At 52.5% G+C, this 27,100-nt stretch overlaps 9 protein-coding genes and 1 non-coding gene across 10 annotated transcripts; 2 read left to right on the forward strand and 8 right to left on the reverse strand.

The window, feature by feature from the left end:
- Nucleotides 1-478: 478 nt before the first annotated feature.
- On the reverse strand, nt 479-2,109 carry BDP55DRAFT_239848 (uncharacterized protein). The gene is made up of 2 exons (XM_060566206.1): nt 1,918-2,109; nt 479-1,856 (listed from the first exon to the last, which is right to left on the reverse strand). Exons 1-2 carry the CDS (start codon nt 2,025-2,027, stop codon nt 806-808), a joined length of 1,161 nt encoding a protein of 386 aa, XP_060426817.1. The 5' UTR covers nt 2,028-2,109; the 3' UTR covers nt 479-805.
- Nucleotides 2,110-3,236, reverse strand: BDP55DRAFT_239847 (uncharacterized protein). Its single transcript, XM_060566205.1, has 3 exons — nt 2,882-3,236; nt 2,611-2,821; nt 2,110-2,550 (listed from the first exon to the last, which is right to left on the reverse strand). Exons 1-3 carry the CDS (start codon nt 3,033-3,035, stop codon nt 2,193-2,195), a joined length of 723 nt encoding a protein of 240 aa, XP_060426818.1. The 5' UTR covers nt 3,036-3,236; the 3' UTR covers nt 2,110-2,192.
- A 270-nt stretch (nt 3,237-3,506) lies between these two features.
- Nucleotides 3,507-3,601, reverse strand: BDP55DRAFT_t249. Its single transcript has one exon. It is a non-coding gene; the product is annotated as a tRNA-Ile (tRNA).
- Nucleotides 3,602-3,736: 135 nt separating this feature from the next.
- Nucleotides 3,737-4,978, reverse strand: BDP55DRAFT_671864 (glutathione S-transferase). The gene is made up of 5 exons (XM_060575488.1): nt 4,716-4,978; nt 4,443-4,631; nt 4,349-4,386; nt 4,277-4,296; nt 3,737-4,217 (listed from the first exon to the last, which is right to left on the reverse strand). Exons 1-5 carry the CDS (start codon nt 4,893-4,895, stop codon nt 3,835-3,837), a joined length of 810 nt encoding a protein of 269 aa, XP_060426819.1. The 5' UTR covers nt 4,896-4,978; the 3' UTR covers nt 3,737-3,834.
- Nucleotides 4,979-5,961: 983 nt separating this feature from the next.
- Nucleotides 5,962-7,053, reverse strand: BDP55DRAFT_634575 (uncharacterized protein; the record flags this gene model as incomplete). The annotated part of the gene is made up of 2 exons (XM_060572678.1): nt 5,962-6,908; nt 7,002-7,053. 2 exons carry the CDS (start codon nt 7,051-7,053, stop codon nt 5,962-5,964), a joined length of 999 nt encoding a protein of 332 aa, XP_060426820.1.
- Nucleotides 7,054-10,514: 3,461 nt separating this feature from the next.
- Nucleotides 10,515-12,334, reverse strand: BDP55DRAFT_695833 (calcineurin-like phosphoesterase; the record flags this gene model as incomplete). The annotated part of the gene is made up of 4 exons (XM_060577516.1): nt 10,515-10,782; nt 10,833-11,359; nt 11,415-12,257; nt 12,320-12,334. The coding sequence occupies 4 exons, from the start codon at nt 12,332-12,334 to the stop codon at nt 10,515-10,517; spliced, it is 1,653 nt and encodes a 550-aa protein (XP_060426821.1).
- Nucleotides 12,335-14,394: 2,060 nt separating this feature from the next.
- Nucleotides 14,395-15,885, forward strand: BDP55DRAFT_671874 (uncharacterized protein). The gene is made up of 2 exons (XM_060575489.1): nt 14,395-14,825; nt 14,883-15,885. Exons 1-2 carry the CDS (start codon nt 14,693-14,695, stop codon nt 15,572-15,574), a joined length of 825 nt encoding a protein of 274 aa, XP_060426822.1. The 5' UTR covers nt 14,395-14,692; the 3' UTR covers nt 15,575-15,885.
- A 4,334-nt stretch (nt 15,886-20,219) lies between these two features.
- BDP55DRAFT_634578 (uncharacterized protein) lies at nt 20,220-20,675 on the forward strand (the record flags this gene model as incomplete). Its single annotated transcript, XM_060572679.1, has 1 exon — nt 20,220-20,675. The coding sequence occupies one exon, from the start codon at nt 20,220-20,222 to the stop codon at nt 20,673-20,675; it is 456 nt and encodes a 151-aa protein (XP_060426823.1).
- Nucleotides 20,676-23,404: 2,729 nt separating this feature from the next.
- BDP55DRAFT_731070 (uncharacterized protein) lies at nt 23,405-23,862 on the reverse strand (the record flags this gene model as incomplete). Its single annotated transcript, XM_060579772.1, has 2 exons — nt 23,405-23,671; nt 23,731-23,862. 2 exons carry the CDS (start codon nt 23,860-23,862, stop codon nt 23,405-23,407), a joined length of 399 nt encoding a protein of 132 aa, XP_060426824.1.
- A 2,161-nt stretch (nt 23,863-26,023) lies between these two features.
- Nucleotides 26,024-26,951, reverse strand: BDP55DRAFT_240002 (uncharacterized protein). The gene is made up of 2 exons (XM_060566207.1): nt 26,829-26,951; nt 26,024-26,766 (listed from the first exon to the last, which is right to left on the reverse strand). Exon 2 carries the CDS (start codon nt 26,752-26,754, stop codon nt 26,158-26,160), a length of 597 nt encoding a protein of 198 aa, XP_060426825.1. The 5' UTR covers nt 26,755-26,766; nt 26,829-26,951; the 3' UTR covers nt 26,024-26,157.
- Between the last annotated feature and the right edge of the window lie 149 nt (nt 26,952-27,100).

Genomic DNA, 27,100 nt, shown 5'->3' on the forward strand with positions numbered 1-27,100 from the left:
ACTCTCTAGGTACCCTATTATTAGGTGCTGCACCAAACCAGAGGTGCAGAGAGGTAGATGGCCCAAGCTCCCATCCTCTGTTCTAGAGCACCAACGGCGGCCTTCATTTGTACCTCAGGTAGCCCACCCATCCACCTCACATGCAAGGTGAATGTCATCGATGCGGGGAACTCATGCAACCTCGCCCAGAAAACTTGCGACTGGCTCTCTTGAATCCTGGCCCGTTGGAACTTGATTGGACTTGAAGTGGTGTTGAAGATTGCTATGTCTTGGAACAACAATACAGAGTTTTGGTGACAGATCGGTGGCTAAGATAAGCTATCTGATGATGGTATCTAACTATCTACCCTTCTTCTTCTTGCCTGTACAGCACTCGGATCCGACTCCGAGACAGCGCTTGGAGCTTTGGAGTGTCAGATGTCACAAACAACTTCTTCACGTGGACAGACTAGGTTTCCTATATTGAGATGAACTTCATATTTTTGCTATGAAAGGAACGCACAAATGCATAAAGAAAAGCCTATGGATTAGTGCCCACTAGAATGCCCCTCCTATCGCTATCGTACAATTTGCTTTCTTGTGTCCGCTGTTTTGTTGATTCTGCTTTTTGTGTTAAGTGCTTGCTGCCCGCACTGGGGTTTTTAGATAGTCAGGTGAAATGAACACGTTCGTGCGTAAGTGGGAACACTTGTCCAACCCTGGAAGTCATGATATGAATCCTTGGTTGTTAGTTGAGCGTTAGTTGTCAACGTGGTCGGTATGCAGATACGATGTTAGGGCCCATGTTAGTCGTCTGATCTTCCACCTAGCTTCCAAAAGCCACTTCAGGCACCAGGGGGAGGTGGGGGAGGTTGGTCGCTGGGAGGCGGAGGAGGAGCATTGTCGGAAGGAGGTGGGGGAGGGGCACCTCCAGCATACTGCTGGATGAGTGCGTTGAGACCACCAGCCAGACCTGGAGGAGCTCCAAGACCAGGAGCACCAGGAGGCGGAGGAGGAACGCCAGATGGGGGCGCAGCCATGCCAGGAGGAGCACCGTATCCCGAGTAGCCCCCATAGCCGCCGTAACCGTTCTGAGTTCCGGGAGGCTGATGCCAGGGAGCAGCACCCGGAGCAGCGCCTGCAGATTGACCGCCGTAGCCACCTTGGCCGCCGCCGTAGTAGTCACCACCGCAGCCGCCGTGGCCACCTCCATGGCCGCCACCATGATCATCACGACGGTTGCGATCGCGGGCCCAGGGAGCAGCACCACCGCCGCCACCACCGCCACCATCACGGTCGCGGTCGCGGTCACCCCGATCACGATCATCGCGCGAGTCGTTGTTGCGGCTACGCCAAGGAGCAGGGCCGCCGGTAGGGCCACGCTGCCAGGGCTTCGCATCACCGCCGCTGGGTCCGTTGTTATTGTAGGAACCAGGGCCAGCTTCGATGCGCGCAGGAGCAGCGCCGCCGGCTGAGCCACCGCCGAGTTCTTGCATAAGTTGCTATTGTCGAAGTCAGCATTGGGTTTGTTCGGGTTTAAGGAATACAGAAAAACGCACCTCGTACTCGCGGTCGACCGCGTCTCCGCCTTCAATGCGGCCAGCCTCGCCACCTCTGCCTGCACCGTCATTGCGCCAGCTGGCACCCTTCTGTCTATCGGGACAGTCTCTGGCCATGTGCCCAGCGTTGCCACAGACGCGGCAAATGATGCTGGCAGTGTAGTTCTGGCGCTCGGGACAGTCGTACTTGCGATGACCGATCTGGCCGCAGTTCTGGCAAGCCTGGTTCTCGTCGTCACGGAGAGTACCGTTGAGGGCAGCAAGCTCACGAAGCTGGTTGCGCTTGAGCTCGTTTTGTCCTTCGGGGATGGACGCGGCCTAGTAGAAGAAAGATGTCAGTATTTGCTGCTCATTGATATGGAAGATGGGGAATGCTTACTGTTTCAATAACGTTGTGAATGAGCTTCTTAGCCTTGTTGACCTTCTCCTCTGTATCGGCCATGATGAGACAGTGGAGGTCCTCCTCCTGGTTGCTGGCGTGAGCTGCATCCGAACGACCTTTGCCCTCCTTGACGGAGCCCTTGCCACGAATAGCAATTTTGGCGCCAGATTCTCCCTCCATCTTCTTTAAAGTGTTGCCACGGGGTCCTATAAGTAAGCCGACTTTACGACGAGAGCTATGCGTTAGCACTTGTGTCAAAAGGGTGAAGCAAGTTATGACGGTCCCATTCTCCAAACAAGGCCAGGTCTGACAAGACACCTGGAGGGTGCATGACAAGCTTGGCCAGAGTCCAGGCAGGGAACAAGGGAAATAAGAATTTTGGTTAGGAGGGTTAGAGGGTTAGCAATCATACTGAAGTTAATCTCTGGGTAATCGTTAACAGGCACGTAGACCTTCTCTTGAGTCTTGGTGGGCCTGCGGTAGTCCTGCGGTGGGTGGTAGTTAGGGATGGTCTTCATGGCCTTTTCGATGAGCTTGTGACGCTCGTCTTCGAGGCGCTTGCGGTATCGGTACTCGCGCGTATTGATACGACGACCATGGTTATCGTACTGGGGCGCAGGAGAGGGTGACCTGTAGAGGGTAGGGGTTAACGAGGTGCCGCGCATTGCTTGATACATTTGGCCAACATACCTGTCTCCATCCGCGGGAACGACGTCGTCGATGCGAAGCTTCTGGCTGATTTCCGTGATACGGAGATGAAGGGTGTAAGCCTCCAGCTGCTCGCCGGTCATGTTCGCCGTGATGGCAGTCGTCAAGCCCATCAACCCGGCAGCCTTATTTTCGGACGCGTCGCCCCAACGGTTTCTCTTCTTTCTGCGGCGAGGGCCATCGGCATCGGTACCTAAATGCGACGTTAGTCTCAGCTCTGGCCAAGATAAGGAACTGCAACGCGAAGACTTACGAGGCTCTGGGCTGCGACCGCGCTTCAGCTCGCCGTTGCCATTGCTGGGGGGAGCTTCCTGGAACTCCTCCTCACCACCATCGTCGCCGCCGAACCGACGCTTCCCCAAGGGGATGTTATTGGAACCCGTGATTCCCTGATTCCTCCACGACATTTTGACTGATGCGCGATGGCAAGCAAGCTGTCAGTAAGGGATAATTGCGTGGTGTGAGGGTGGTTGTGGATTTCGATGGTTGAGAGGAGGGAACTTTTATATGGAACCGCTGCAATTGATAGAACCTTAGCAAGCTGCGGAGGGCCCTGAACAGGAACCTTTCAGCCTGGTGCCTGGTGGCCTCCAGCTAAGGGACGGGAGCCAATTGGCCCGAATTTTGGGCGCCACCCAGCTGGGCCTAATTGGGAAGCTGCACAAGTGCACGTGACAACCAAAGTCCGATTGACACTGGACGGACCCAGAAGTTTGTTAGCGCCAACGGTTGGTCGAACTTTCCTCTCCAAAGCACGATCACAAAATAAGAAAAGGGAATTTCGAAGCTAGCCGCAACGAATTTTGCAAAGCATTCCAGAATAGATCTTAATGATCTGCTAATTGCACCAACAGCAAAGCTTCAAATTGTCAAAAATATGATCAGTGGGAGGCTTGAACTCCCGGCCTTGGCATTACACAACATTTCTGGTGAAATATTAGTACCACGCTCTAACCAACTGAGCTAACCGACCAACATGAACTCATTTGAACTTGGAAGGGAGGGCGGGTTCACACTTCATGAAGGTCAGCGCATGTTCTGAACTCGCCATTTTCCGATGTCATGGATAGACATGCTTCATTATCCGATGGAAGATCATATCAAGGCAGTTTCTAATCCATTCTTTGCTTTTACCTATTTGACTTGTTTGTTCATTAGTCCTTTTCTCGGCCCATTCGTGCGAGCCTCGCCAAACACCTAATTCCCTCACTTCTTAGCCGCATCATCCTTCATACCCTGCTGAATCCACGCGGCGGCTCCCTTGGCCTTCTCGTCAAGCTCCTCATCCGTCATCTTGAAGTGATCCAGTGCCGTGTGCTTGGACGGCACATGGCGACCCTGCTCGAAGCCGGGTCTCTCCACCAGCTTCCACAGCCACGCCTTGAGCGCGGGGAACTCTTCCAGGTCGATGCCCGCCCACTTGCTCGCCGCCACCCAACCCCAGCTGGCAATGTCGGCAATCGTCACGCGGTCACCAACGAGATAGCCGCTAGGGTTGGCTGCAATTGCAGTGTCCATGGTACGGTACAGACGGCGGGTCTCGTTAGTGTAACGGTCGATACCGTACTGGATTTTCTCGGGTGCGTAGCCTGTGCGAGAGTCAGCTCATGATTCAGAGAACGTAGAAGAGATCACGGAAATTTCTCACGCTTAAAGTGGTTGGCTTGTCTGCATATTCGTTAGCTCACTGACACCACATTACTACCGAAGGACAGCTTACCCCTGCATGGGACCTTGGCCACCCATCTGCCAGTGCAACTAAATTTCTTGCATCAGCTTCACAGCTCCGGCGGTCAGGTGTAGGTAGATCATACCCAGTTGTTCACCTCCCAGTACTCGCGCGAGCCGTAGGGATAAGAGACCTTGTGGTCCTTGTCATAGCGGTCGACAAGATACTGAAGAATACTTCCCGACTCGAATAGGCGGATGGTCTTGCCGTCCTCGAACTTGTCTGTCAAGGCCGGGATACGTCCATTGGGGTTGATCTCCAGGAACCAGGGCTCCTGCAACCGTGCATTAGCATGACGGCTTGTAAGGGAAGAAGACCCTCAGTCTACAATACAACTGGACGTCTCTGAGATGCCAACCTTTTGGGTGTTCTTTGAAATATCAATGGGCGTGACCTGGTAGTCCAGGCCAAGCTCCTCCAGGAGAATGGACACCTTGATACCGTTGGGGGTACCAGTGGTGTACAAGTGGATGTCGGTCTTGGTCTTGGCAGCCATGTTGAAGATTTGTCTACTCAACTGTCCTAGCCGAGATGTCATATGCTTACAGTGCAAGGGTTGAACGGAGGTTTTACGTGTTGTCGCGATATGGCAGAGAGTGAGGTTGTGTTTTGGTCTAAATACTGAATACTAATCCACCTACTGTTGAGCTCAATGCTACCTGGGGCATTTATATGAACCCCTCACTGACCGACCAGAGCTAGGTAAGCTGTTAACTTCTTAATAATCCAGGCAGGCGCCCCACCACGGTCCGTGGAAGCTGGGCCACTATCTGACAGCTCTCGTCTGCGAATACCGTGGCACCGTGGCACGATTGCTTCCGTCAGAGTGACCCCTCCATTGCAGCAGCTGCAACAGCGCGGGGCTTTCACTTTTCTTTTGCTTAGAAATCACGGCAGGGACTGTCTGCAGCCCACATGTCGTCACTTTCCCCGCGTCCGGTTAGCGTGCCGAAGTGTGGAGCCTCCGCCTCCTCCCAAATGTCCAACCTCTATGGAATGACTAAGCACATCAACTTCCTTCAAGGTATTGACCAGGTCGCAGCATCTCTCATTCATCAACTTGGACGGACAGGTATGGTCCAAGATCTCCTCCGCAACCCGTGGACTTCGCTCTTTCCCGAGACACCTACCTACCCACGGCGTAATGAAATGAATCTAGCCGCCGGAGCTATTGGTAGACAAGCTCCGTGGTACTCCGAATCCGATAATGCTCGGCGGGACATGTATGGATTTCGAAGCCAAGTGAAACTCATGGATCAAAGAACCTCGATCGCCACAGAAAAATAATTTTGCGAACTACCCTATCATGAGACCCAATATATGGCTAAGTTCTCCGCCTAAACGGCAAACCCAGATATGAAGGGTGTCAAAACTTCAATCTCGCCATTGAGCCTTGGAGGTCAAATCAGTAGATAAAGATGAGGACATCCCCCTCTCACAATTCAACACTTTGCTCCTTTTCAGCGGCTTAGACTGCAAGGTAGTAGATGCAACACTGTCGGGTGGAAAGAAGAAAAACACCAAAACCCGAACCAAGACCCCATACTGGAAACAACGCGAAAGGGGCAACGTTCGATGCAGTATCGCTTATCGCCGTACTGTGTCTAGTCACGACTGCCCATCGGATGCCCATTCTCACGCAATAAGGAAGTATACTGGCCATGTTCAACGCCGTCTTCCGCCATTTGTTCGTCAAAAACCCAATCAAAGGTCATTTCCGGTCGAGGAACCCATGATTCCGGAGCATTAACGGTGGAATGCAGATTACTTGGCACCATACACTGGTTGAAAGCCTGTATTTCTTGCTCTCTCTGCGTGTAGTCGGATTCTTCCATTGCGTCGAACAAGCGGTTGATCTCTTCTGGCCTTATGGCGTCGGTTCCCTGCTGGAGACTCTGTGAGAACCAATCCAGGGAGCTCTCGTAGTCTTCGAGGAGCAACTCGGGCTGCTGTTCTGGTTGCATCTGCTGTTCTGGTTGCATCTGCTGTTCTGGTTGCATCTGCTGCTCTGGCTGCATCTGCTGCTCTGGGTGCTCTTCTGGCTGGTGCTGAGACTGCTGAGACTGCTGAGGCTGCTGCTGCTGCTGCTGCTGCTGCTGCTGGATAACCTTCTTGTTCTGGCGCTTCTCATCATATTTGACCCTCTTCCTCTCCTGGCGCTCCTCCTCTGCAATCACAATATGGTGCTTCATTTGATCCTTGGGTCGCTGATGGAGAAGACTCTGCCCTGGGAGCTTGACCCGTGGCTGAGCCGGCGCAGGGTTTGGCCGGTCAGGTCTGTTGTGTCCTTGCTGTGCGTTCGCAACGAGCTGTTGCGTGGCATGTCGTCGAGAACCAGGAGGATACGTGCCCTTCCAGAACAGCATTTGCCGACCTGAGCACTCGCGGCGACCCTGGAAAGTCACGTTCAGCTCCTTCGAAAGGACCGACGGAGCAAGACTATAGGTGGCATATTGGTACGGGTTCGTATACCCAGCGGCCAACAACCGCTGCCGCGTTGCAGGCGACACCGGCGTGGGCGTCAAGTCTTGAGCCGCAGGATTCGGATTTCCTGTTTAAGAGAGGATTAGCATCCGATCTTTTCTTCTTCTTTCTATTGATAGCAGGCGAAATCATCGAGCCTTGAGCCGCATTGTGAACCTACCTTGTCCCCGAGGAGAAACCTCGTTAGGAGGCGTCGGGGTTGTGCCGTCCATTGTTATACTGTCGACAGCGAGTATAATACACTGTCTCTTTGTGTTACGTATTTATTCACAGACGAATATGGGATAAAATAGGTAAGAGGGTGGTGGGAGGCATTCGTATTGATACAAAAGCTATGTTGTTTGGAGATGGTACTATTTATGAGATGGGTATATAGTTCAAAAAGTTTACTTACCAGGTAACCGACAGAAAGCGAAGCACAAAGCAACGGTGCGATAGACTATACTAGCTATCAAAGCTAATTGAGGTACGTCAGAGATGCTCTTTGTGGATGTGTAGTAGGTATATGGCCGACGAAGCTTACTGAGGTGGTCAGAGACGAAAGCACAAGGTAAAAACCAAGCGAAGGAAGACGATCCGCACGTACAAGTGATGGATCCACGAATAACAGAGAAATGATGGGGAGGGAAAAAGTCGAGGTGCAGAGGCGGATGGGCACACCAGGTTTTATGCGCCGTCTCTGGAGGGGAGGAGTGCGAGGTACGTTCTTCCAAACTCTACTATCTGTTGATCCAACTCAGTGGCTGACAATTGCGATCAGAACCGACACGAGGGCTTCCCCCGATTGCCTCACGAATCTTATCTTGCCTGGAGAAGGGTGATTGTGCGTGCGTAAAGCACCTCTTCGAGCTGCCCCCTTGGTGGGAGTGAGGCCCACGCACAGTGTCGCCGAGTCTAGCGCCGGCGTCATACGCATTATACTTTTCCCACCACGGGTCATTCGTCTTCTTCGATACTTTGCTTCTGAGTACATCGGTTACTCCGTCCTCATGATAAGAGGAGATGGGCAAGTTATGGTGGAGAGCTTCGACGACGGTAGTTACCGGACCGCATATCGTGGTAGGTGCTTGTGGAGAGAGACGGAGATGATCTTCAATACCTTTTGGAGCAAGACGCCTAGGCATCTGAGCTCCGAAAAGACTCACTCGTTCCGGAGATGCTGGAGGATCGGCTGGTAGACGGAGGGCAACTCATTCGCGCGGACTCGTAATTTGAGCTTGAAGAACTGGCCTATTCCATGCTCGAGATCTACGGAAAAACATCCATGGGGAAATCACCATAACAGGGCAAATCGAGACACCACGAACGTGTCAAGTTGAGCAGACCAACCAAGAGGCGCACAGGGTTGCTGAGGGAGTATTGTTAGCGTCAACCCTACTCCCACGTAAAACACCAACTCTACAGCACATTTTGAGGCGTATACATGAGAAGACTACGTACAGAGATATTTGCAAAGAGTAAGCTTTTTCACGCACTTACGTGCCTAGAATCACACAAAGAACCAATACATGAAAAGACGCGACCTCTCACAACCGAAACCCCTCTTATCCCAGCTGAGATGGTACGGCCAGGAGTGCGCCATAGAGGAGAACCACCGCGACTACGAGGGTGGAGGAACCGCACAGCTTGAGTTCAGAGCACCGAAGGAAACGACTAGACAACTTGGGCATTTACCAATTCCATTCTGAACCAAATCGATTTAATAAGTTTCGCCGAGGGTAGCTCCGTCTGACAGCAGGGCCGACTGCAAGTGACCAAAAACGCGGGAGTATCCTCTTATCAGATCGTTATTATACTAGAGCGCAAAATTACCTCCAAGGCCATTGAGGTGACGCTAATGTGACGAGTTGGGCAGATAAACAAGAGACCAAGAGGTTGCGTGACTGTTAAGCGACCCTATCGTCAGTCTACCACCCTCGGCTGACTGGAAACCGGAAAAGATATATGGTTCTTCACACAAACAAAGAAGCCCAACAGATCTAATCGCTTCGCGATCATACACAATATCAAAATATTGAGTAGCAATAAGTTTACAGTCAAGATTTACATCGAAGCGCCGTGCCGATGCCGACCGGGCAAGACCCTGTGTTCCTGAGTCGGTGCCGTACCCGACAATCCCTCAAGAAGTGTGAGTGAAACACAACTTCGAAGCTTTCTCTGACCTATGGACTTCTCCAGGTCGCCTTTTCATAAACCTGTTAGGCCGACCTGGTCATCCACATCGCGATTGGAAGAGAAATGACAAGCTATGGAGAGCCTTTATCCCCCTCTTTTCAACCTTCTCGTCACCCCTACAAGATCACATACTTTGGCGAACGACCTGAGCAGCTTCAAACATGGTGATATCTTGGAAGAACGAAAAAGATGTCCAAATGAAAAAGCCATGCCCTGTGCGAGGCTTCGGGTGAGCATGATGGTGGTCGGCCTGGACCAACATAGTTCAGCCTCATCTCACCTTACCCACCGCGAGATCAAAACTTGGGGTACATGTGACTACGTGCATACACTTCAAGCCACAGCGCGTATCGTAGTCGATTTGAGCTTTCCCGGATCCCGATGTGAGGCTGGCAGGCTCGGTGGCAAAAGCAGCGGATTTGAGTCGCCGCGCACTGGGTGTGTGAAGGAGCCCTCCTCGAGGACGGAATGGAGGTTCTTCCTGGGTAACTGCCTAGGTACGAGAGGATATCCCCCTCCGATGGTCGGTTAGGTCTGATATGAGCTGCCTACACCGGTGGAAGTGTATTACCACGTGAGTCGGAACTTGCTGGTCAAAAGTCTTGACGAAGATCCCTATTCCACCACTAAGATGACGATTATTGCTCCCTCTAGTAGGCAGGTGTGCTACAACGCAATCACTGTATGGCCTACTTCCAGACTGCAATACCTAGACTATAGATCAGGAGGGAGCCTACACGGACCTATCTAATTGTGAGAGACAGACAATCAGCAGACAAGACTCGACTTCGTTCCCACTCCCTTCATCCCCCCCCCGAAACACACACACACACACACACACACACACACACATCCCCCACGTGTCCACGGTCCGACGATGCGTCACCTCCATAGGTTGCCTAAAGTTAATATAGGGCGGAAACAAGCCAATTTGAGCACGTCTTGTGTTGTTCCCAGGCTAAAGGGGCCACTTCGAGTACGAGGGCCTCTCTCGTGCCAGCCACATAAGGCATCGTCTAGCATAGGCCTGCATATTCATTCATATCTAGCCATCTAGGTCTCGGCCGAACACAATATCCCAGGCCACTAGACAACACTCACAAAGACAACCTTCAGAAGGACGAGAACAAGGCGAGGGAAAGAGAGGAAAGTTGGCAGTCATGTCTCCTACAAAGTTACATACATGTACATATTTCATCCTGACGCCCATCCATCACTTCCTTCAATCTGCCGACTTTCTGCTGCCTTTCGTATCGTGCCAGTCCACCAAAGCAATCATGCCTTCAAACACTTGGACAAGTCAAAATAATACATGCTATGAATTTCCCCTTGAGGGTCTTTCTCATTAGAAAGACCTCCTGTTGATGAGCCAGACCCAAACACCGGTTGTTAGTTAACCTGACCCGAAACTCCAACTTTTTTCCAGCATTTCGTTTGGTTTTTTTTTTCTTTGCTTCTTTTTTCCCCATCTTGTTTCGATTCAACCGTAAAAGTTCTGTCATGCCTTCTTTTCTCTGATGCCTATCGGCCCGCCTGCTTCGACAATGATTTGCTCATCGATACGTTTACTGGTGTCGCCCCACTCGACACGCTTCCACGTCGTGATCCGAGCTTCGTTGGTATCGACCTCAAACACACGTATGCGGCGGTGGTATCCTCCATATCCGGCATAGCCGCCAAAGCCGACCCCACCGGCGTAGCACATCCAAAGGGCAGGCTTCTGCTGGCTATCTAGTGAGAGGGAGCAGTAATCGTTGACATGATCACTGGACAAGGTTAGTCTGTGGTTTTGATGAAGGCTAGCGATGAGACTTACTGTCCACAGCTGACCATGACGACGCCCTGCTCGACAAGGGCGTCACGGAAGCCAGAGTTGAAGTTGGGTGCGGTAACACCCTCTTTCCATTCACCCTTGATGGCGAGATCGGCATCCCTGTACTCGGGCAAAGGAATGTGAATGAAGGCGAGGTCCATGTGAACCTTGCTGTACTCCTTGTGCGCCTTCTTGAGGTTGGTAGAAGTCTTCTTGAACCACTCGATCTGGTTCTGCTTAATCCAGTCATAGCCATGGTATTTCTTCTCATCAGGCGAGTACGCATGGGAATCGAGCATGTAAAGTGTGAGTGCTGAGTGGTCCGACTTGCCTCTAGCAAGAACCTCGACATAGTAGTTGCCAACACCATCGATTTCTTCGGGCCCAGCCTTTGCCAGAGAGTATGGCAGCGACTCCAGAATTTGCATCTGGGCAGCGCGAGGGAGCGAACCCTCGTCATCGTGGTTTCCAAAGATTGAAACATAGGGGATCTTCATTTTGATGAGAATCTGAGCGATTTTGAAGATTGCCTAGAAAAGTTAAGTCAGCGTGTGCGTCCAGCCCGACAGAAGCAACGTCACTCACCGACTGCGCATCAGGAGCAGTCTCGCCATTGACCTGATCTCCACTGAGCACGACCAAGTTGGGCTTCTCCTCGGTGAGGATCTTCTGGACGAAATCCAGCGTTCTGGGGTCCGCCTCGCACAAGCCCCCGTTGTAGCCCTCAGGCATGGCATCGCGACATTTCCCGACGCCGGTGCTGAGGTGGAGATCGGCCAGTTGCATGATTTTGAATCTGCCGTTCTCGGGGATTCGCGGCTGTGGCTTGTGAGGCTCCTTCTGGCTTCCTCTCCGCAGAGTGATGTGGGTGACGGGGACTTCTTCGTTGAGAGGAAGCAGTAGGGGCGTTCCGGTAATCTGCCAGCCATCGCGAGCCTCGACCGCATCGTCGCCAAATAACACATCGATGCCCGTGACGGCCTTCTTGGAGTCGCTGTCCTTCTGGTTGGAAGACCGCTTCACCCACAATCCGTATGGTCGGCTCTCCCATCTCTCGTCCTCCTCTCCCTTCTTAGAAGTTGTGGGGTCGAGTCGGCCGACGGAAACGTCCATGACGACCTTGTCCTCTGGTAGCAGCTCCTCTTCTTTCTTGCGTGCGACGTGGACGTATGCGCTGGTTGTCCATGACTTGCCCAGGTACAGGTCCTTTTCGATTCTGTGCCATTTGCTGGTATCGAGGTTACAGGATGTGAAGACGTTTATACTCGAGCATTTCGTTACTGTGATATCCGTGACAATCAAGCCGTGGTGATGCTGTGGCATATAGTGGTGCATCGACTTTGGTAGTACTCGGAAGTTGCGGTCGAGGAAGAAGACGCCGATGAACGTCAGCAGCGTCACCGCGGCGAGCTGGATTATCGTCCGTACCTGGGCAAAGGCATCGTTAGTAAAGCCTTCTACCTTTCGTCAAGCGCAGAAGCAGCACTTACTATACGGCGCGTCATGTTGGGCGACTTTTGCGGTTGTCGCAAAGCGGAGCGAAGGCGTGGCGAGGTGAAGGCCGGCGGCGTCGTGATAAATCGAGGTAGCAGCGGGTGGGCTGAGGGAACACGAACACGAAATAATCGGCTCGAGCGAGCCTAAGTTCAAGCTAATACCCAGGCCATATCATGGCCCGCAGGTCGGCAAAGGTGGAAGAAAGATGGAGAGGAGTAGATACGGTGGGCGCAATAGAGCTTGATGTCGGCTCGAAACTCGAAAGACAGCTTAGCGGACGACAGGGGGGGTTGAGAAAAGGAGCAAGAAAAGGCACGAGGCAATCAACCGAGACTCGGTCGATAAAGGCCCCAATTAGGTGGAGCCAACTGCCACCTCAGAATCCGGGGTAGCAGTGCACTTTTTGGCATTTGGCCATCTGCTAATTGCTGAGAGGCGCCCTGTGATTGCGCCCGGTCAGTGGTCACCACCTCACTCACACACGGCTTACCGGGGTACGTACTCGCGATTAGGTTATCAAGGTTTCATTGGCTTTTCCCCTGACAAGGCCAGGCCGCCCCCCCCGAAACTCCTTTTCAACTTCCTCCAAGACTCCAAATGGTTAGACGAAAATTTCGTGAGGGACGCGGCGCCGCGATCGACCAGGAGAATACGGAGGAGCTGCCGGGGAAACAGCAAGCAGCCGCACGTGGCGTCGACCATCATTGACGCGTCCATGTCTATCAGACCGTTACACTCCTAGCCACTGTAGTACCGTTCTATCGCCTGCCAGACTGGTATGCCATGTACGGATTACTTCGTACGTTGCATAACGCTGCGCGTCACACCACACGGGCCGTGGTGCGACGCAACGGCAGCATGTATGGAAATTGCGCACGTCGTCCACTTTGACTATGGGGGGGTAGAGCCGCTGACGGCGCTGAGCAACAGCTTCTTCCATGTTAACGAACGTCATGCCAGTGGAGCCTCTCGTCCCGTTCCATCTCTATCACCACCCCAAGTACGTAAGCTCGAGACGACGTGGTCTGAAGACAAGAGACGGTCACCTGCAGCGCGCAGACCTGGCAGAGTATCTTACTTATCCCACTTTGTATTGACGCACTCAATACATGACGGCCGCGCGTTAGAAGCTCGAATTGAGTTTCTTAAGCAGCCATGCTCCCAGTTTCTCGCGACTTAGAGGACGGACGAGACGAAAATAATAATTGTCGAGTCTCATCATATCAGGATGACAGAAGCATTGACAAATGATAAAGTTGAAGATCAATCGGGCTCTGCTTACCCGCTGGCGAACAACTTGAGCCTTGACGATTGAGCCAATGTAAACCACGCAAGACAATGTCGTTGGCAGAGACCTTCATCACCCGAACTGACTCCATTACTCGAACTGACATATTGTCTTGGGCTGCCGTCAGTTGCAATCACATGAGTCCAGTGTAGTGGCAAGAGCTGCGTTGCCGCGGGCATGCTGCTCGCTACTTCACTTGAGATGCCAAGCAAACCCTGTAGGTCTCCCACCTCAAACAACTCTCACATTTTCTGGTGGTGAGTTGTGGCTGCTTATCTTATCAATTCCTACAGCGTACGGCCCATGGGATTTCTTCAAGAGACAAAGAGAAGACTCATTCTCTTTGCCTTGGTACTGAAAACATGCTTGTCCAACTATGCGGCAAGATGGCACTTCACTCCCTGACAAAGCTGCATGGGGAGAAGAAATGAGTTTAATGAGACAAGAGCAGAGAAGAAACGCCGTTGAACATCTCTTTGTCACTTCCTTTTGCTTACAGTCTATTTTTGGGAGCTCGAATCTGCCTCATCTCAAAACTTTCAGATCCAATGATGCATTCTTCAACTCAGTTTCAGACGTCTCGCAAATCGCCAGCAACAACGGGCACTCATTCCTGGACGGACAGCTTCAACTTGGCCCAATGCAGGAACAGTGGCCCGTGCTCCCACATCCTCGCTTAAGGCACCGCGGCACCTTACCTTGAGTAGCTGCACAACCTAAGCTTGGTAGCCGAGTACGTACCTTTACCAGTAACCCGCTGATGCGCCGCAGCTTAAGCAACTGGGAAGGTCCCCTTTCTTGTTGAGCCTGGGAGGTACCTGTCTACCTCACCTTCTCAAAGCTGTCGTCCTGTGAACCAAAGCAGCAACGACGCGCCTCAAAAATCGTCATAACCCCCGACGATCCATCAACGACCGCCCCTTCTCTCCGCCTTCCAAGTTCCACCCCCAATTCCATCATCAATTTCTTCTTCGCCCAAGTTGCGCAACCTTTTCAACGCTGTCGCCTTCGCATCAAACGTTCTGACATCATATCGATAAAACTCAACCATTCCGACTATAAACCAATTGTCGCAAAGATGGCTACCGACTACAGCTCGTTGAAGGTCCCGGAGCTCAAGAAGCTCCTCCAGGAAAGAAGCCTTCCCGCAACGGGCAATAAGCTCGACCTGGTCAATCGCCTCAAGGAGAACGACGCGCAATCCGCGCCCGGTACGTCAATCGATCCCGAACACGCGCTTTCTTCCATCGCAACCTAACAATCCCCAGCCGCCGCAGAGGAGGACGAAATCGATTATAGTGACGACGACGAGCCCGCACCTACCAAGGCCGCCGAAGCACCCAAGCCCGCCGCCGAAGCTGCCCCGGCTGCCGAGGAATCTAAGCCTGCCGCTGTTTCTGCTGCAGCTGAGCCTGCCGCCCCCGCCACCGAAGCCGCCCCCGAGGCTGCGCCGGCGGCTGAGACGACCGCGGAAGAGGAGAAGAAGACAGAGGAGACTGCAGAGGCTGCCGAGACTGCGCCAAAGGAAAACTTTGCTCTCAACCTGGATTCGACTGATGCCGCAGCGGAAGCCAAGAAGCGCGCCGACCGCGCCAAGCGATTCGGCATCGACGAGGACGAGGAGGCCAAGAAGAAGGCTGACCGCGCAAAGAAGTTTGGCGTCGAGGTTGGCAGCGTCGCAGGTCTTGACTCTGCGCTCCCCGAGAGACGTCCCAAGCGCGGCCGTCCTGAGCGCTCCGATGAGCAGCCCGGACGCGATGCCAAGCGACAGAGCACCGACGGTCGTGGACCTCGCGGTCGCGGCGGCAGGAACAACAGAAATGGAGGACGCCCTGAAGGCGGCCGCCGCCAAGGTGGTGGTCGCGAGGGCGGCGGCGATCGCGATACCAGGCGTAGCGCAGCTGTCGACCCTGCCGAGAAGGCGAGATTGGAGGCGAGAGCGAAGCGCTTTGCCAACTAAGTACTTGAAGTTGCTGCTCGTTCGAATGGCGAGAGCCCCGGAGGATGGGGCCTGTATACTATGCCCGGGAAGAGGTGGCTGGCGTTTCGGTCTACGACAGATGATTGGGAGACGCAAACCAGGCATGCGATTAAAAACAACGCACGTCTTTGGTCTAGGAAAGGCGGAGACGATTCAAAACGAGATGGCATCGACAGCACGAGTCATCTCAAACAAGATATTTTTGACAGTAATGGAATAGAGCTAAAAGTCTTTTGGTGTTCCCCATATTTCCAGTCCCCCGTGAGCACTACGGACGTCGACTATCTATGCACTTGGTTGTTAGTACTCTTGCCTCCACGGCCTCGCGATCAATCATCTTCCCACAGTCTCTCTAGTGACCTTGGTCATGATCCACCTCTAGCATTGCCAACTCCATTGAACTCCTTATTAATAGTAGGGGGCCTGAAAGAACGCGATCCCGTAACTGACGCCCATTATGGATAACTGGCACTCGTTGATCAAAGGGGCTATAAAGCCGCAACAGACATGTCGAGCTTCACCGGTCGAGCTAGAAGGTTGCTTGAGCCTTGAACCCCCCATAATGGTATCCTTGATTACCCACTTTGGATCTTCTACATGAGTATAAGCAACGCCGCAATTGAGTTGCCTAGCTCCTTCTCTGACAGTCCAGTTTGATAGTTTTTGGGACAACTGGAACTGGTAGTTCGCCATGACGGATCCTTGTAAAGGACAACATCTAAGGCCGAGGCTTAAACGAAAAGATCGTATGTGTTGTCATCAGATTCATCGACACCTAAACGCACTGCAGATAACACTATCACCAGACTAGAGTCGTTCATTATCCGTCAACTCGTTACTATCGACTGACGAATACATAGAAGGCATCGATGGACATGGCCTAGTAAAAGTTAATCTTTAAGAAGATTACTACAGCTATAACACAATATCCACTGGCTCGCTAATAATATAACATAGCGAAAACGTGAGAAGCACCGTTAGTAGATACCGAACAAAGAGCTGATGTAGAAACAAGGGCTCAGCACTGCTTCCTTTACCAAACGTGGTGTGCGAGAAGCTCGCGAGTACTGGATTGTCTGGGAGCGAATGCCAAGCATCAGTAGTACTGCCGTCGGCGTCCATGATGACCTTAACCGGATCAATGGAGCGTTCCGGATGGGCGGTCACATGAATAGGTACAGACAAGGCATTATCGGTCAACATCGCATTCAGAGATCCCAAGACGATCTGAAAGATAAACTTGGAAAACGATGGATTACTCTATGATGATCAAAATCTTGACCACTTTGACATGAAGAAATCTGAGCCTTTGCCAGAAGAAAACTTGCACTCTTGTTGATGTCTGGGGAGGGAGTTGAAGGGAGGGACATAGATTCGCTCCTTGTTGCTCGAGGAGAGGCACGCTTTACATGTGTGGCCATGAGATCACCAGATGTTTCTTCTTTAAGGGTTCAGGCTGCATAGAATTCTCTTTCTCCATGTATACTCAACTCAAGTAGTTTACTGACTCTCCCAGGCGTGTGGTGTCTTTTCTAGGCAACACTTCTAATGTGCCGAGTCATCAACTCAGGGCCACGGTGGAGATAGAGACAAAAGCTAAATAGAATCTTATTAGGGTTTAAAAAGAAGAAGATAACACAGTGTCAAACTAATTATACTTAAACCCCCAGAAGCAAAAAGAAAAAGAAAAAAAAAGTAAGGACACAATGAGGGAGATAACTTATCTAGAACTCACGCCCCTGCCCGGAATCGAACAGCGCGCCCCTCAGTCAACCCGGAATCAACTTCATTGGAGTACTTATTCATTTAACCACTCGACCACCTCACACGCAGCTTGACCTGACCCGCCGACCTAGACGGACGCTGCTGTGCTGGTGACAGGAATTGCGTTGGAGGGACCTAAGTAGCCTAGCCTCGCCTTCTTCGTATAAGGGAGTGCAGGAGGGCAGGAGGGCAGGAAGATGAGAACTTGGGAAGGATTTGCACTCAAACAGGTTCATTTTCGACCAGAAAACCTCAACTCAGTCACAGCTTCGACTTGTCTGCCAATTAAGGTACTCAACGTGAGCAGATCTTGCTCTTAACCAACGTGGTCGGGAATGCCCCTTGCCATCGATAGCTTCCAAACTTGCAAGACTGACTCGATTCCTTACCAGATAAGCCAACAAAGATTGCCTAAAGGAATCCAAATTTCCTGCTCGAAGCTCCTGTTGGAAGATGGATTCAAAGCCCTCTACGACCTTTCCAACTTCAACACCAACAACCCCTGTCACGAAAGATCGGACTATCTAGATCGAAAGACGTTTCGGGTCTACACAAAAGCGACAAACTATGCTCGGCGACGAAAATTAGAGTACCCTCAAAATATCTGATCGCCTCCTCGTCCTCCGCTAGGCCGCCTTCACTGAAGTCACTTCCTCGCAGGCAGCAACCTTTCGCCAGCGTAGCGAGTCGGAACTCATCCAGCGCCGTGACGAGACACGATGTTCCACATGCGCAGAGACAAGTACATGAGACCGTAGATCTCTCAAGGCAGCAGAATTATATCGGCGGGCATGGGAGGTCTCACTGGTATTGCCAAGTGGTTCGAAGAAGCAGGGCATAATATCTCGCTGCCTCGATGGTTTGCCACGCCACGATCCCAGACCCTTAAGTCTTCAAGGGTAAGAATCAACCGCTACCCCTTTTCCAGAAATGCGTTCTACCTATTGGATTTTCTCCGCACAAGTGATTCCCAGCCAAGAAGCCAGGCAGTAGTCTTAAGAACGGAGACGAGGAGTTGGATCTACGGCTTCCCAGTTTAACGCAGTCTTCAGTCTGGGAACTAGCATAGGGACATCATTCTCATATTCTATCGCGTTAACTCATCCAATGAGACTTGGCGAGATCCGCATTATCATGAGGCTTTTCGAAAATTCTTTATATCGGTTGCATTCATTGGCGAGAAGGATATTTTGAGAGAAGTCTCAGGGGCCACGGCATACCAAAGTCCCGAAATCCTGCACCAGAGATGTTAACAACACACCCATAGGCACGCCCGCCAGGTCTCGCCTGCTGCCCATATCCAACCATCATCGTCAACTAGTATGTCAGCCGCCACCCGATCCCATTAAACGCCAACCGCGTGAGACCCGCGCGCTCATGAGCGGGGGAAGACAGGCGAGAGGGGTGGGATGGTGAGACACAGACGATAACGGCGTCCAGACATACCCGCAACTGCGTGGGAAAAAATAAGCTCAAACGCCACGGAAGCAAAGTTCCCATCTACGGAGCCTCCTCCCAGGATTCGGAAATAGAGCGAAGGAGGAGGTGGGCCGCATCGCGGGCCTCGTAGCCGGACGATTTGGTGTTGCCTGGATCCCTCAAGCCACTTGAATCCCGAGATTTAAAATAAAGCCTGGAGGCAGCCGGACGGAGCAACAATGATTGAGCAAAGTCGACAAGCGAACCATGACCATCCCCATGGTGGGAGTCTCTAGACTATCGACCTCTCGGGGTTGTCAACATCCACCTCTAGTCGGTGAACACTCCTTTGCCGATCAACTCTATCCCGACGGACACTGGGGCAATACACAAGGACGAGGTATTCCGATAGGATTGAGGCTGGATCGCAACAACAACGATGGACTGAAGAACAACTCTCCGCAAAGTCTCCGCAAGCGAACCAAACATGAACCCTGCGGCCTATTCGGTAATCTCTCCTCTTAACTCCACGGCCTTAGCACGCTGCAAAGTCCGCGACCCCCGGCATTCAGAGGTTACGCCAGAGTGGGAACATCCGGGGGCTAGTCCCTCGGTAGAGTAAAGAGATGATAACTATGCAGCCATTTAACAGCGAGCCTTGGCCGTCAATCATTGCTTTGCCGCAGACCTTCTTGTGAAGATCCCAAATCCTACAGTCAGAAAAAGAAGCTTGACTGTTTGTCGAAAAACGGCATGTCTCGTTGCCTGATCACCAACCAACCTCCTTCCCATGTACCCTAGCCCTATGAAAGGCATCTATTAATGCTGTGCGCTGGTTGGGGGCCTAAACATAGCAGTTGTCAAGGGAGCAAATAAGTGGTGCGGGGGTACCGAGAGAAGGAAACAAGCTCAAGTCGGGACGAAAGAAACACCAAAGTCCCTTTTACCCATCGCACGCGCGGGGGGGGGGGAGGGGGAGCGGCGTCATTCTCGCAGAAAGCTGCACATGCTCCGAAAAAGAACAAAAAACGCAGAAGCCTAAGATTCTAAGCCTGTGGTGATACCCGCCGCACATTAGGCAGGTGTATTAAGCAAAGCGCTCTTGGTCTTCGCTGATCAGAATATCTCTGTGGAGCGAGAATGTACCATCGTTGACGTCTGAATAGCCTCATGGCATGGGCCAAGGCGACTCAAAGTCCTTCCCATCAACCTTAGTTTAGTGGCCAGTCCCGCAAGTATCTAGACCTCAGAACGAATTGAGTAAATAATCTGAAAAAAAGGGTCCATTTTCTGGAAGGGGGTTCACTCCTCCCCGTGTCCGTGTCCGTGGGTAGTGAGGGATGAGCCCCCTACCCTTCCCGAGTAGGACAGAGAGAGGGAAGAATGGATACTAGAAACCTGTCGTATCGACGATATCCTAGTCACGATTAGAAACTCGGTCATGTCGCCCATGCAAACTGCTACCCGTACCCCATCTTCCGAGAGTGAGAATCGCCGTGATCCCGGCCCCATGGACGGACGTCACCCCTTCCCGCTGGCGGACCCGCCTAGGGCGGGGCTCTCGGACTCCCTTCTGATCGATCCTCGAACAGGAAGAGAAGGGGGTGGGAGGGGGGAACATGGGAAGGCCCGCTGCAGCCCTGGTGACTTTTGTTTTGACGAGACTGGTAAAGTCGATACGACGAGACAAGGGGATGAAGCAAGCCCAGATGTAGTGCTCGTGTACACAACACTCGGCTTGCTTCTTTTTAGATACGTGCGTGCGTGGTACCTACCTTACATGTATTCTTACATGGCGCGCCTGTTCTTGTTCGATGGCATTCGGTATACTGGTGCTTGCTTGAGACGGTTGGTCGATCTGACCAAAAGAGGAATAATTGCGACCCGGCTTGCATAAGAGAGTGTAGGGATTACATCAAAGTAGGACGGCATATGCCGTTTCTTTCTTTCGCGCATGTAAATCGTAGCCTTCCGTCATGATAGTCGGGTCATCTTGTCGTCAACTCCGTTCGGCCCCGAAACACACCTTAGTTCAACTCAGTTAGTACCATGCGGCCCATCGGAATCCCGACAATGACTACTCGATCTGACCGACTGTATTGGAAAACAGCCACGCGAGCGAGAAAGGTTAGAGCCATACGAATTTCAAGACTCGTTGGGCCCCGCGGCACTTGAAACTCTCCCATTCGCCAGCCCGAACGCAGGAATCGAATCCTCGCGCTGCTTGGAAACCCGGAGGAACGTTCCCAGAAGGAAAACCAAAGTCCCACGCGCTTCAATGTATCGATTAGGGAGGGGGAGGTGAAGAGTAGTCTTGACGCAAGAATCCTACACAACGGTTTTTCCCTTCCGCCGTCCTAGGATAGGTTCCCGGGATACCGGACCACGCAAGGAAGGGATGCGGGATAACGAACAGCACACGCTGCAGAGCACAGGGCTGGCCTCACTGTAGGTATCCAATGTAGTCTACGTGAACCAGGGCTGAGTATTTGTCAACTCTACAGCGTGGGCATGAGCACACCCTCTCGTGACTTTGGTACCTCTCTGTCTCGCTCGAACCGCTTACCCTACAGGTACTCGTGTACGAATACTCCCTCCCGGAGCCAAGTCTCCACGACCATAGTTCGTAGCGGCGCCCTGCCCTACGCCCGCCCGCCCGCCGGGCTCCCACGATGACAGTAGACCAGGGCATTGAAAAGCCAGGGGAGGGGGGTAACTTCAACTATCTGTGGTTGATGGAGATGACGCTAAGTCTGGTGATCAAATCAGGACCCGGAAAGTGGTGCCAGGTGATGGGTGAGAAGCGGACGCCGCGCCCGCCCGCGCATGGTGTACCATGGTCCATAGCAGAGAGAAAAAAGCAGGTGTAAGTGATGTGGCTTCGCCGCGTTACCGCATCGCCAGCACCGCCGCATAGCCGCCTCCCGTGATTACGTATCCGTATCGAATGTGCCGGTTGAGTAATAGTAAGCACGTTGTCGGGTTAGACGTATACGAAATTAGTGATTGACCAACCAGAGGAGCAGCTTCGGAGCAAGAGATTGTGGGTTTCCTTTCTCAGAGGTATTCTCTCTAAAAAAAAAAAGAAAAGAAAAGAAAAAAAGGTGCTGCTTGTGACCTGTCCGGGAGATGTCTTCTGCCCGCCCGGACAACGCCGGAACACCCCCGGGCTACCGGGCGGCCGCCCGCCGAACGCCTTCTCTGCCTCAATGCCTGGCCCAATACCCCCGACAAACTTTCAGACTTGCGGCTGGGAGTCCCCTTGAGTGTAGTTTCAACGCTTGTCATCTCGGCTCGCTTCTACCAAGGCAATGAGGATAATCAAAGTTGCAACAAGTGGGTGATCTTGCATCGCTTATCCGTCTCCTCAAGATCCACCCGGCGGCCGACTCTGCGCTATTCCGTTCACGGATGGTCATTCGAGGTCAAGCGATCACACACAACTCGTGGGGTTCAGGGTCATGGCCCATAGGTGTTGTGGACCCCATGTTCGCTTCGCATCTTTCGACTGGGGGCCTTCAGTGCGCCTGAAGGGAAAAAAAAAGAAGAAAAACCCTGCGAACCGCTAGCTGACCTTGTTTCTTTAAGATCGGTGCTAGGCAAGGGGTTCATGCTATTAACTTGTTGTAAATGGCATGTTTGCAAGTTGCGGGCAATCTGCTTACAGGTTTTAGACAAACCTGAAGTTGTCAGGCCAAGAGCGGCGCCGCAAGGATACCCAGTAGCCAGAGGCAACAAGGGGGTTTGAAGGCCCCAGCCTGCTTAACAGGCTGTGATCATTGACGATGACTATTAGAGCCGAAGTGGTTCGGAGCCAATGTTCAACGGGACACCACAAAAGTACTCCGATGCTCGACTCACCGAGCTGCTCTGGCATTCACCGAGAGCACTGATAGGCACACGGGGACGTGGTCTCTAGCGCCGCGACCGCTCGAATGCCGGGCTGCATACCCCTCCATCCTACCCATGTTCTTGGGCGGCCGCTGCCTGCCGCTCTCGACGCGGATGCTATGGCATAGTCCACTCGTCGCAAGGAGCGTGAGACGACTACTCTTCTGCTTTAGAATGCTGATTTTTTTCGTTCGACACACAAATGACATGCAGTGCAGATTCATCGGTAGTGATGAGACATTGTATCAGTGTTGGAGATCTTGACAGAAAACCCGGAATAGATGAAAGAAATGAAATTCAATAAATGCATTGTCCATGTAGAAACCCCATGCCTCAACCCAAACGTCCTCCGACGTCGTGTTACGCCGTCGTAAATGGAAATCTCATCGGCCCCACACAAAGCCCGGAAGACTCTCTGAACCAACTGAGAGCATTTCCAGGCTTCCAGCCTAGCACCCGCCTCTTGCCGCCCAAGTGCTTGTGAGGCATCGAGAACTGGCGAGCCGAGGCCGATTGTTCAGTCTACAATTCATCACGGAACCTGCTTTGCAATTTCGTTGGCCGCTTCCGAGGACTAAAGCCACGACGAGCTCAAGCAGGGTGGGCTGGCAACAGTTTGCACACCACAGTGGCACCGACATTGAATGGTGAGAGAAGGACACTGCGAGAACAGCAATAGCGTCCCCGGTCGACAGTACTTGGTCGTGTATGTCGATTGCTCGAGCCGGGACTTCTTCAACTGTGACTCGGTCCATTAGCAACCGCTTGTTGGCTGTCCGCCGCAGAAACATACTGTTGACTCGAGCCCTTGCTTTCTTTCTTCTTGCCGCTGCTTTTCTTCGACGAGTTCTTGCTCTGTCCTCTGGTCTCTATCCGAGGAAGAAGGCCGTCGAAGATAGCATACTGGTCGTAGCCTTTGCCTTTGTCATCAGGCGAGGTCCCCTTCGAGCTGCTGCCGCCGTTGGAGTCCATGGTGTTGTTCGATGTCCTCAAAGCCGCGATCTAGTTCAGTTCCTCTGTGTCAGTCAAAACCTTCAGTCATCGTTTGAGCTTGGACATACTGTGGTTTCTTGGAGCTTGCGTAGAAGCTCGCTTGTGTCTTGGTCTATATACGATGACTGGGTGGACGATGCTTGATGAGTTGAAGAGTAACTCAATGCGTTTCGAGAGGCTTGCTGGTCTTGCTGGCTCATTCTGAAGGCAGTCCCTCACGAGGTTTATATCTTCGAGAATAGATAGGCAGGAGGGGAAGTTCTTCCCACCACCGGTCGTGAAAGACAAAGCCAGGTCAATGGCGGAGGGACTTTGGAAAGTTGAAGAACCAGCCCTGCGCGGCGAAGTTTCGAAGAGGTGTACAAGAAAACGATAGACTGGAGCTTTCATAGCAACTCTAATGACTTTGGAAAACTTGGCCCTAAGTTAGGCAGAGCCGTCAGTTGATGTCGTTGTTCTCGGTTTCAGCCCACACCCCCCGGTCGACTCAAGGCAGGCAACGGGGACGTGCCGGGCACAGTAGGAAGACTGCCTGGCCGGACCCGTTTCTCAACCAGACCTATGCCACTTCCCAGGAAGGACTTTTGCAGCTACTGACTCTTTCATTTGCAAAACAAACCCATTCTGGGCGGGATACGTGTGGCGAAGTTGCGAAGAAGATGGAAGATTAAAACATCTGGTTGTGCCCGGTGCCCAGCAAACCGTCAACGTTGGAGCTATTGCAATTGAACCAAAGTCCCATCGTGCCAGATCATGTGCCTTGTGGTAACCGGGGGGAGTCGCCAGTAAGCATAGCTGCCAGGATATGCATGCTGACAACTCTGATTCGTTCAACCGCGACAGAACTGCGAGAGTTGACCATTGAAGTTCTAAATGGCCTCAATGCAACATCGTGTAGGCCATGTATCTGGAGCCATAACAAGTCTAAAACCGATAGCTCTGCAGCGCAGAATTGAGTGCATCCAACATCACGATTCATTTTGGAAATTGAACACTGGTTGAGTCAAAGGTACTTCAAGACTTCGTATCCACACACTCTCGTCAACTTGCATCAGCATAGGGCTGAAACTTGACTTGATCCCAAAGTTCTCTCGCGAATCCAGATCATCCGTGAAGGATCGGCTTGGGTTCTCCGTGGACATACGGCATCAGTTTAGATCGGCCGTGAAGATGATCGGGGCCGAGTGTAATTCGATCTATTTGCAAGCAGTGTGACAGCCAGTTGAGGATTAAGTCAGTCATGCGCCATACTCGTCACCTCGAGGCTTCACCTCTCACCGGGTGACACCGACGACAAGGGTTGTCATCCCTGCAGTCTCAATGTTTTCTTTCCAGACTCTTTTAAATTGACCACTTATCGTATAATCGGCAGTCGAGCCATTCCACCGCAAGTCGAGTACGATTGAGTTCTTAAGCGACCCGACGTGTGACTGAACATTGGATTTGAATGGGGGCCAGAATCGCGGAATGTCATTGTAATCAAGGACGGTTAGATCTGGCTATTCGTCGATTAGATACCGAGCGGCACCATGAGCGGCCGCCCGTGCCCCACCACGCCGAATAACAGAGGATTGGTGTATAGCCGCCGATCAAGGTTAGGCTCATCTCGGAGCGTGGGTTATGGGGATGTGAGACTCCAGGCAGCCCCGAATGGTGTTTGCTAGAGGAATTGCACGCGCTCGATAAAATTCTGGAGCCTGAAGATACGTTCCGCCAAACCCGCCATCCGGTGGATTGGTTTCTAGTCGAACAATGGGGGAAACATGTGCAGGCAGCAGTTGAAACCCCAGACCGTGAAAATGAGGTTGCGGGACGTCCGATGTTGTCGGCTGGTGGTTCTGCTTCCCGCGTCTGTGCTGGGCATCATCTCGGATGACATGATCACCTCTGATTCCCTGCCGGACACCCTCTGCCCACGAACCAGGGCGATGGAAACTTGTCACTCTTCTTGGTGGTCCATGCGACGTGTTGAGTAGTGGGATCCACAACAAGTTGCCGGGGTACGATGTTGGCTCCGTATAAGTCTAACCATCATGGGAGGAAATCTCGAAGGAGAAGACGGCTGGCATCCTTCTCTTTCACCATGCCCCTCGGGATGCAGACGGCTTGAGGGATGAGGCTTGGACACCGAGAAGTTGGCCTGCGTAATTGGTGGTTGACGGGATATACGCCTTGTGACAATCAGGGTGGTGATTCGACGGATTTGGGTTGCCATCCATGAATCCATGATCTTGATGAGTACCTTGCTTTGATGTCTCCTTCACCCCTGCTCTCTGTACAGGAGAATGGAGGGAGACAAGACAAGCCCCGTGGCCTACGGGGCCGCCATTGAATATGCCCCAGCCCTCCGGCCACAATACCGTGGGCAGGCCCGGGATAATCGGCGTGTCGACCCGACTGACTGGCTTGAGGAGAAAACCGTAGTGCATCCGTACCGTGGAGGTCTCTCGGTCTCTGGATGGAGCAATAAAGAAGACCCGTTTTTGATGGGACCTTCATGGGGGCTCTGGGCCCTGACACTCTGTGGCGGCCGCGCGACAGATGTTGCAGCTTTTGCTCGCGCCTCTCTCCAATGAGCAATCCGTAACGTCGCCAATCAACTGGTCTACTAGACGAGTTTCCGCGTCGCTCCCTGGACCAGTAGACTCCCAAATTTCATATTCCCGAAGAAGTCTAGTCATTCGTCTCAACGCGACATACTGCAACCTCGAGCAGTCTCTTCGTTCTGGCATCCGTGTCGTTGGAGTGTTGGCCCCCTGGGCTCTAGCCTTGGCCACTGGCCAGGAAGCAATGGCCATATGCTGATGATACCCGACCCGTTCCCCACAAGCTCGGACAAAGCGGGCCATATGCCTCACTCTGTCCAGAGTTTCTCTCTTCTTCATCTCGTCTTGTTTCGACTCTGGATGGGAATTTGCGGTCGGGAGGCAGCGGAATTCTCTTGTCGAGGAATAGCTACAGCGTTGAAGCGGTAATCGTGGTTGAGTACCATGGCGGATCCCCACCCTAGACAGACAGGCATTCGAATTCGGAGCCCCCTCATCTTGTTTCGAGCCCCTATCAGGCAACCGAATACGCTGGGTGGCGCGCATAGAGATGGAAGACTGGAGGGAGGTCAGTTTGTAACTTATTTGGTAGCGGTGATCTCAGTCCTGTCTAAACTTACTCTGAACCGTCGTCCTCCAGATGTGGCTGCCGGAGGCTGTCAGAGGGCGACTCCACCTGATGGTGGCAGTGGCACGACTGGCAGCTCGATGGCCGTCGACTCATCGCGCCGTCGTCGCAATGCTTCTGTCTGACATTGGGTTGCTGGCCCGCCTAATGCTGGCATCTGACCGTTGAGGATAATACTGACTGCTGATCTTCTGCTGCACCTTGCCCTCAGCCCCCTGCGCCTTATCCACTTACACCTCCCCTGTAAGGCGATGGTGAACTTGG

This window comes from Colletotrichum godetiae (genome assembly GCF_030913485.1).
Source record: "Colletotrichum godetiae strain CBS 193.32 chromosome Unknown BDP55scaffold_35, whole genome shotgun sequence".
Lineage (NCBI taxonomy): Eukaryota > Fungi > Ascomycota > Sordariomycetes > Glomerellales > Glomerellaceae > Colletotrichum > Colletotrichum godetiae.

Coding starts and splice junctions, on each gene's coding strand:
- BDP55DRAFT_239848 (XM_060566206.1), bottom strand. CDS start 2,027: ATGCAGCTCACGCCAGCAACCAGGAGGAGGACCTCCACTGTCTCATCA. Junction 1,857..1,917: donor TTCACAACGTTATTGAAACA/GTAAGCATTCCC, acceptor TTCTTCTACTAG/GCCGCGTCCATCCCCGAAGG.
- BDP55DRAFT_239847 (XM_060566205.1), bottom strand. CDS start 3,035: ATGTCGTGGAGGAATCAGGGAATCACGGGTTCCAATAACATCCCCTTG. Junction 2,822..2,881: donor CGGTCGCAGCCCAGAGCCTC/GTAAGTCTTCGC, acceptor CGTCGCATTTAG/GTACCGATGCCGATGGCCCT. Junction 2,551..2,610: donor GTTCCCGCGGATGGAGACAG/GTATGTTGGCCA, acceptor TACCCTCTACAG/GTCACCCTCTCCTGCGCCCC.
- BDP55DRAFT_671864 (XM_060575488.1), bottom strand. CDS start 4,895: ATGACATCTCGGCTAGGACAGTTGAGTAGACAAATCTTCAACATGGCT. Junction 4,632..4,715: donor TTTCAAAGAACACCCAAAAG/GTTGGCATCTCA, acceptor GCACGGTTGCAG/GAGCCCTGGTTCCTGGAGAT. Junction 4,387..4,442: donor ACTGGGAGGTGAACAACTGG/GTATGATCTACC, acceptor CAAGAAATTTAG/TTGCACTGGCAGATGGGTGG.
- BDP55DRAFT_671874 (XM_060575489.1), top strand. CDS start 14,693: ATGGCTACCGACTACAGCTCGTTGAAGGTCCCGGAGCTCAAGAAGCTC. Junction 14,826..14,882: donor CGACGCGCAATCCGCGCCCG/GTACGTCAATCG, acceptor AACAATCCCCAG/CCGCCGCAGAGGAGGACGAA.
- BDP55DRAFT_240002 (XM_060566207.1), bottom strand. CDS start 26,754: ATGCGCGCCACCCAGCGTATTCGGTTGCCTGATAGGGGCTCGAAACAA.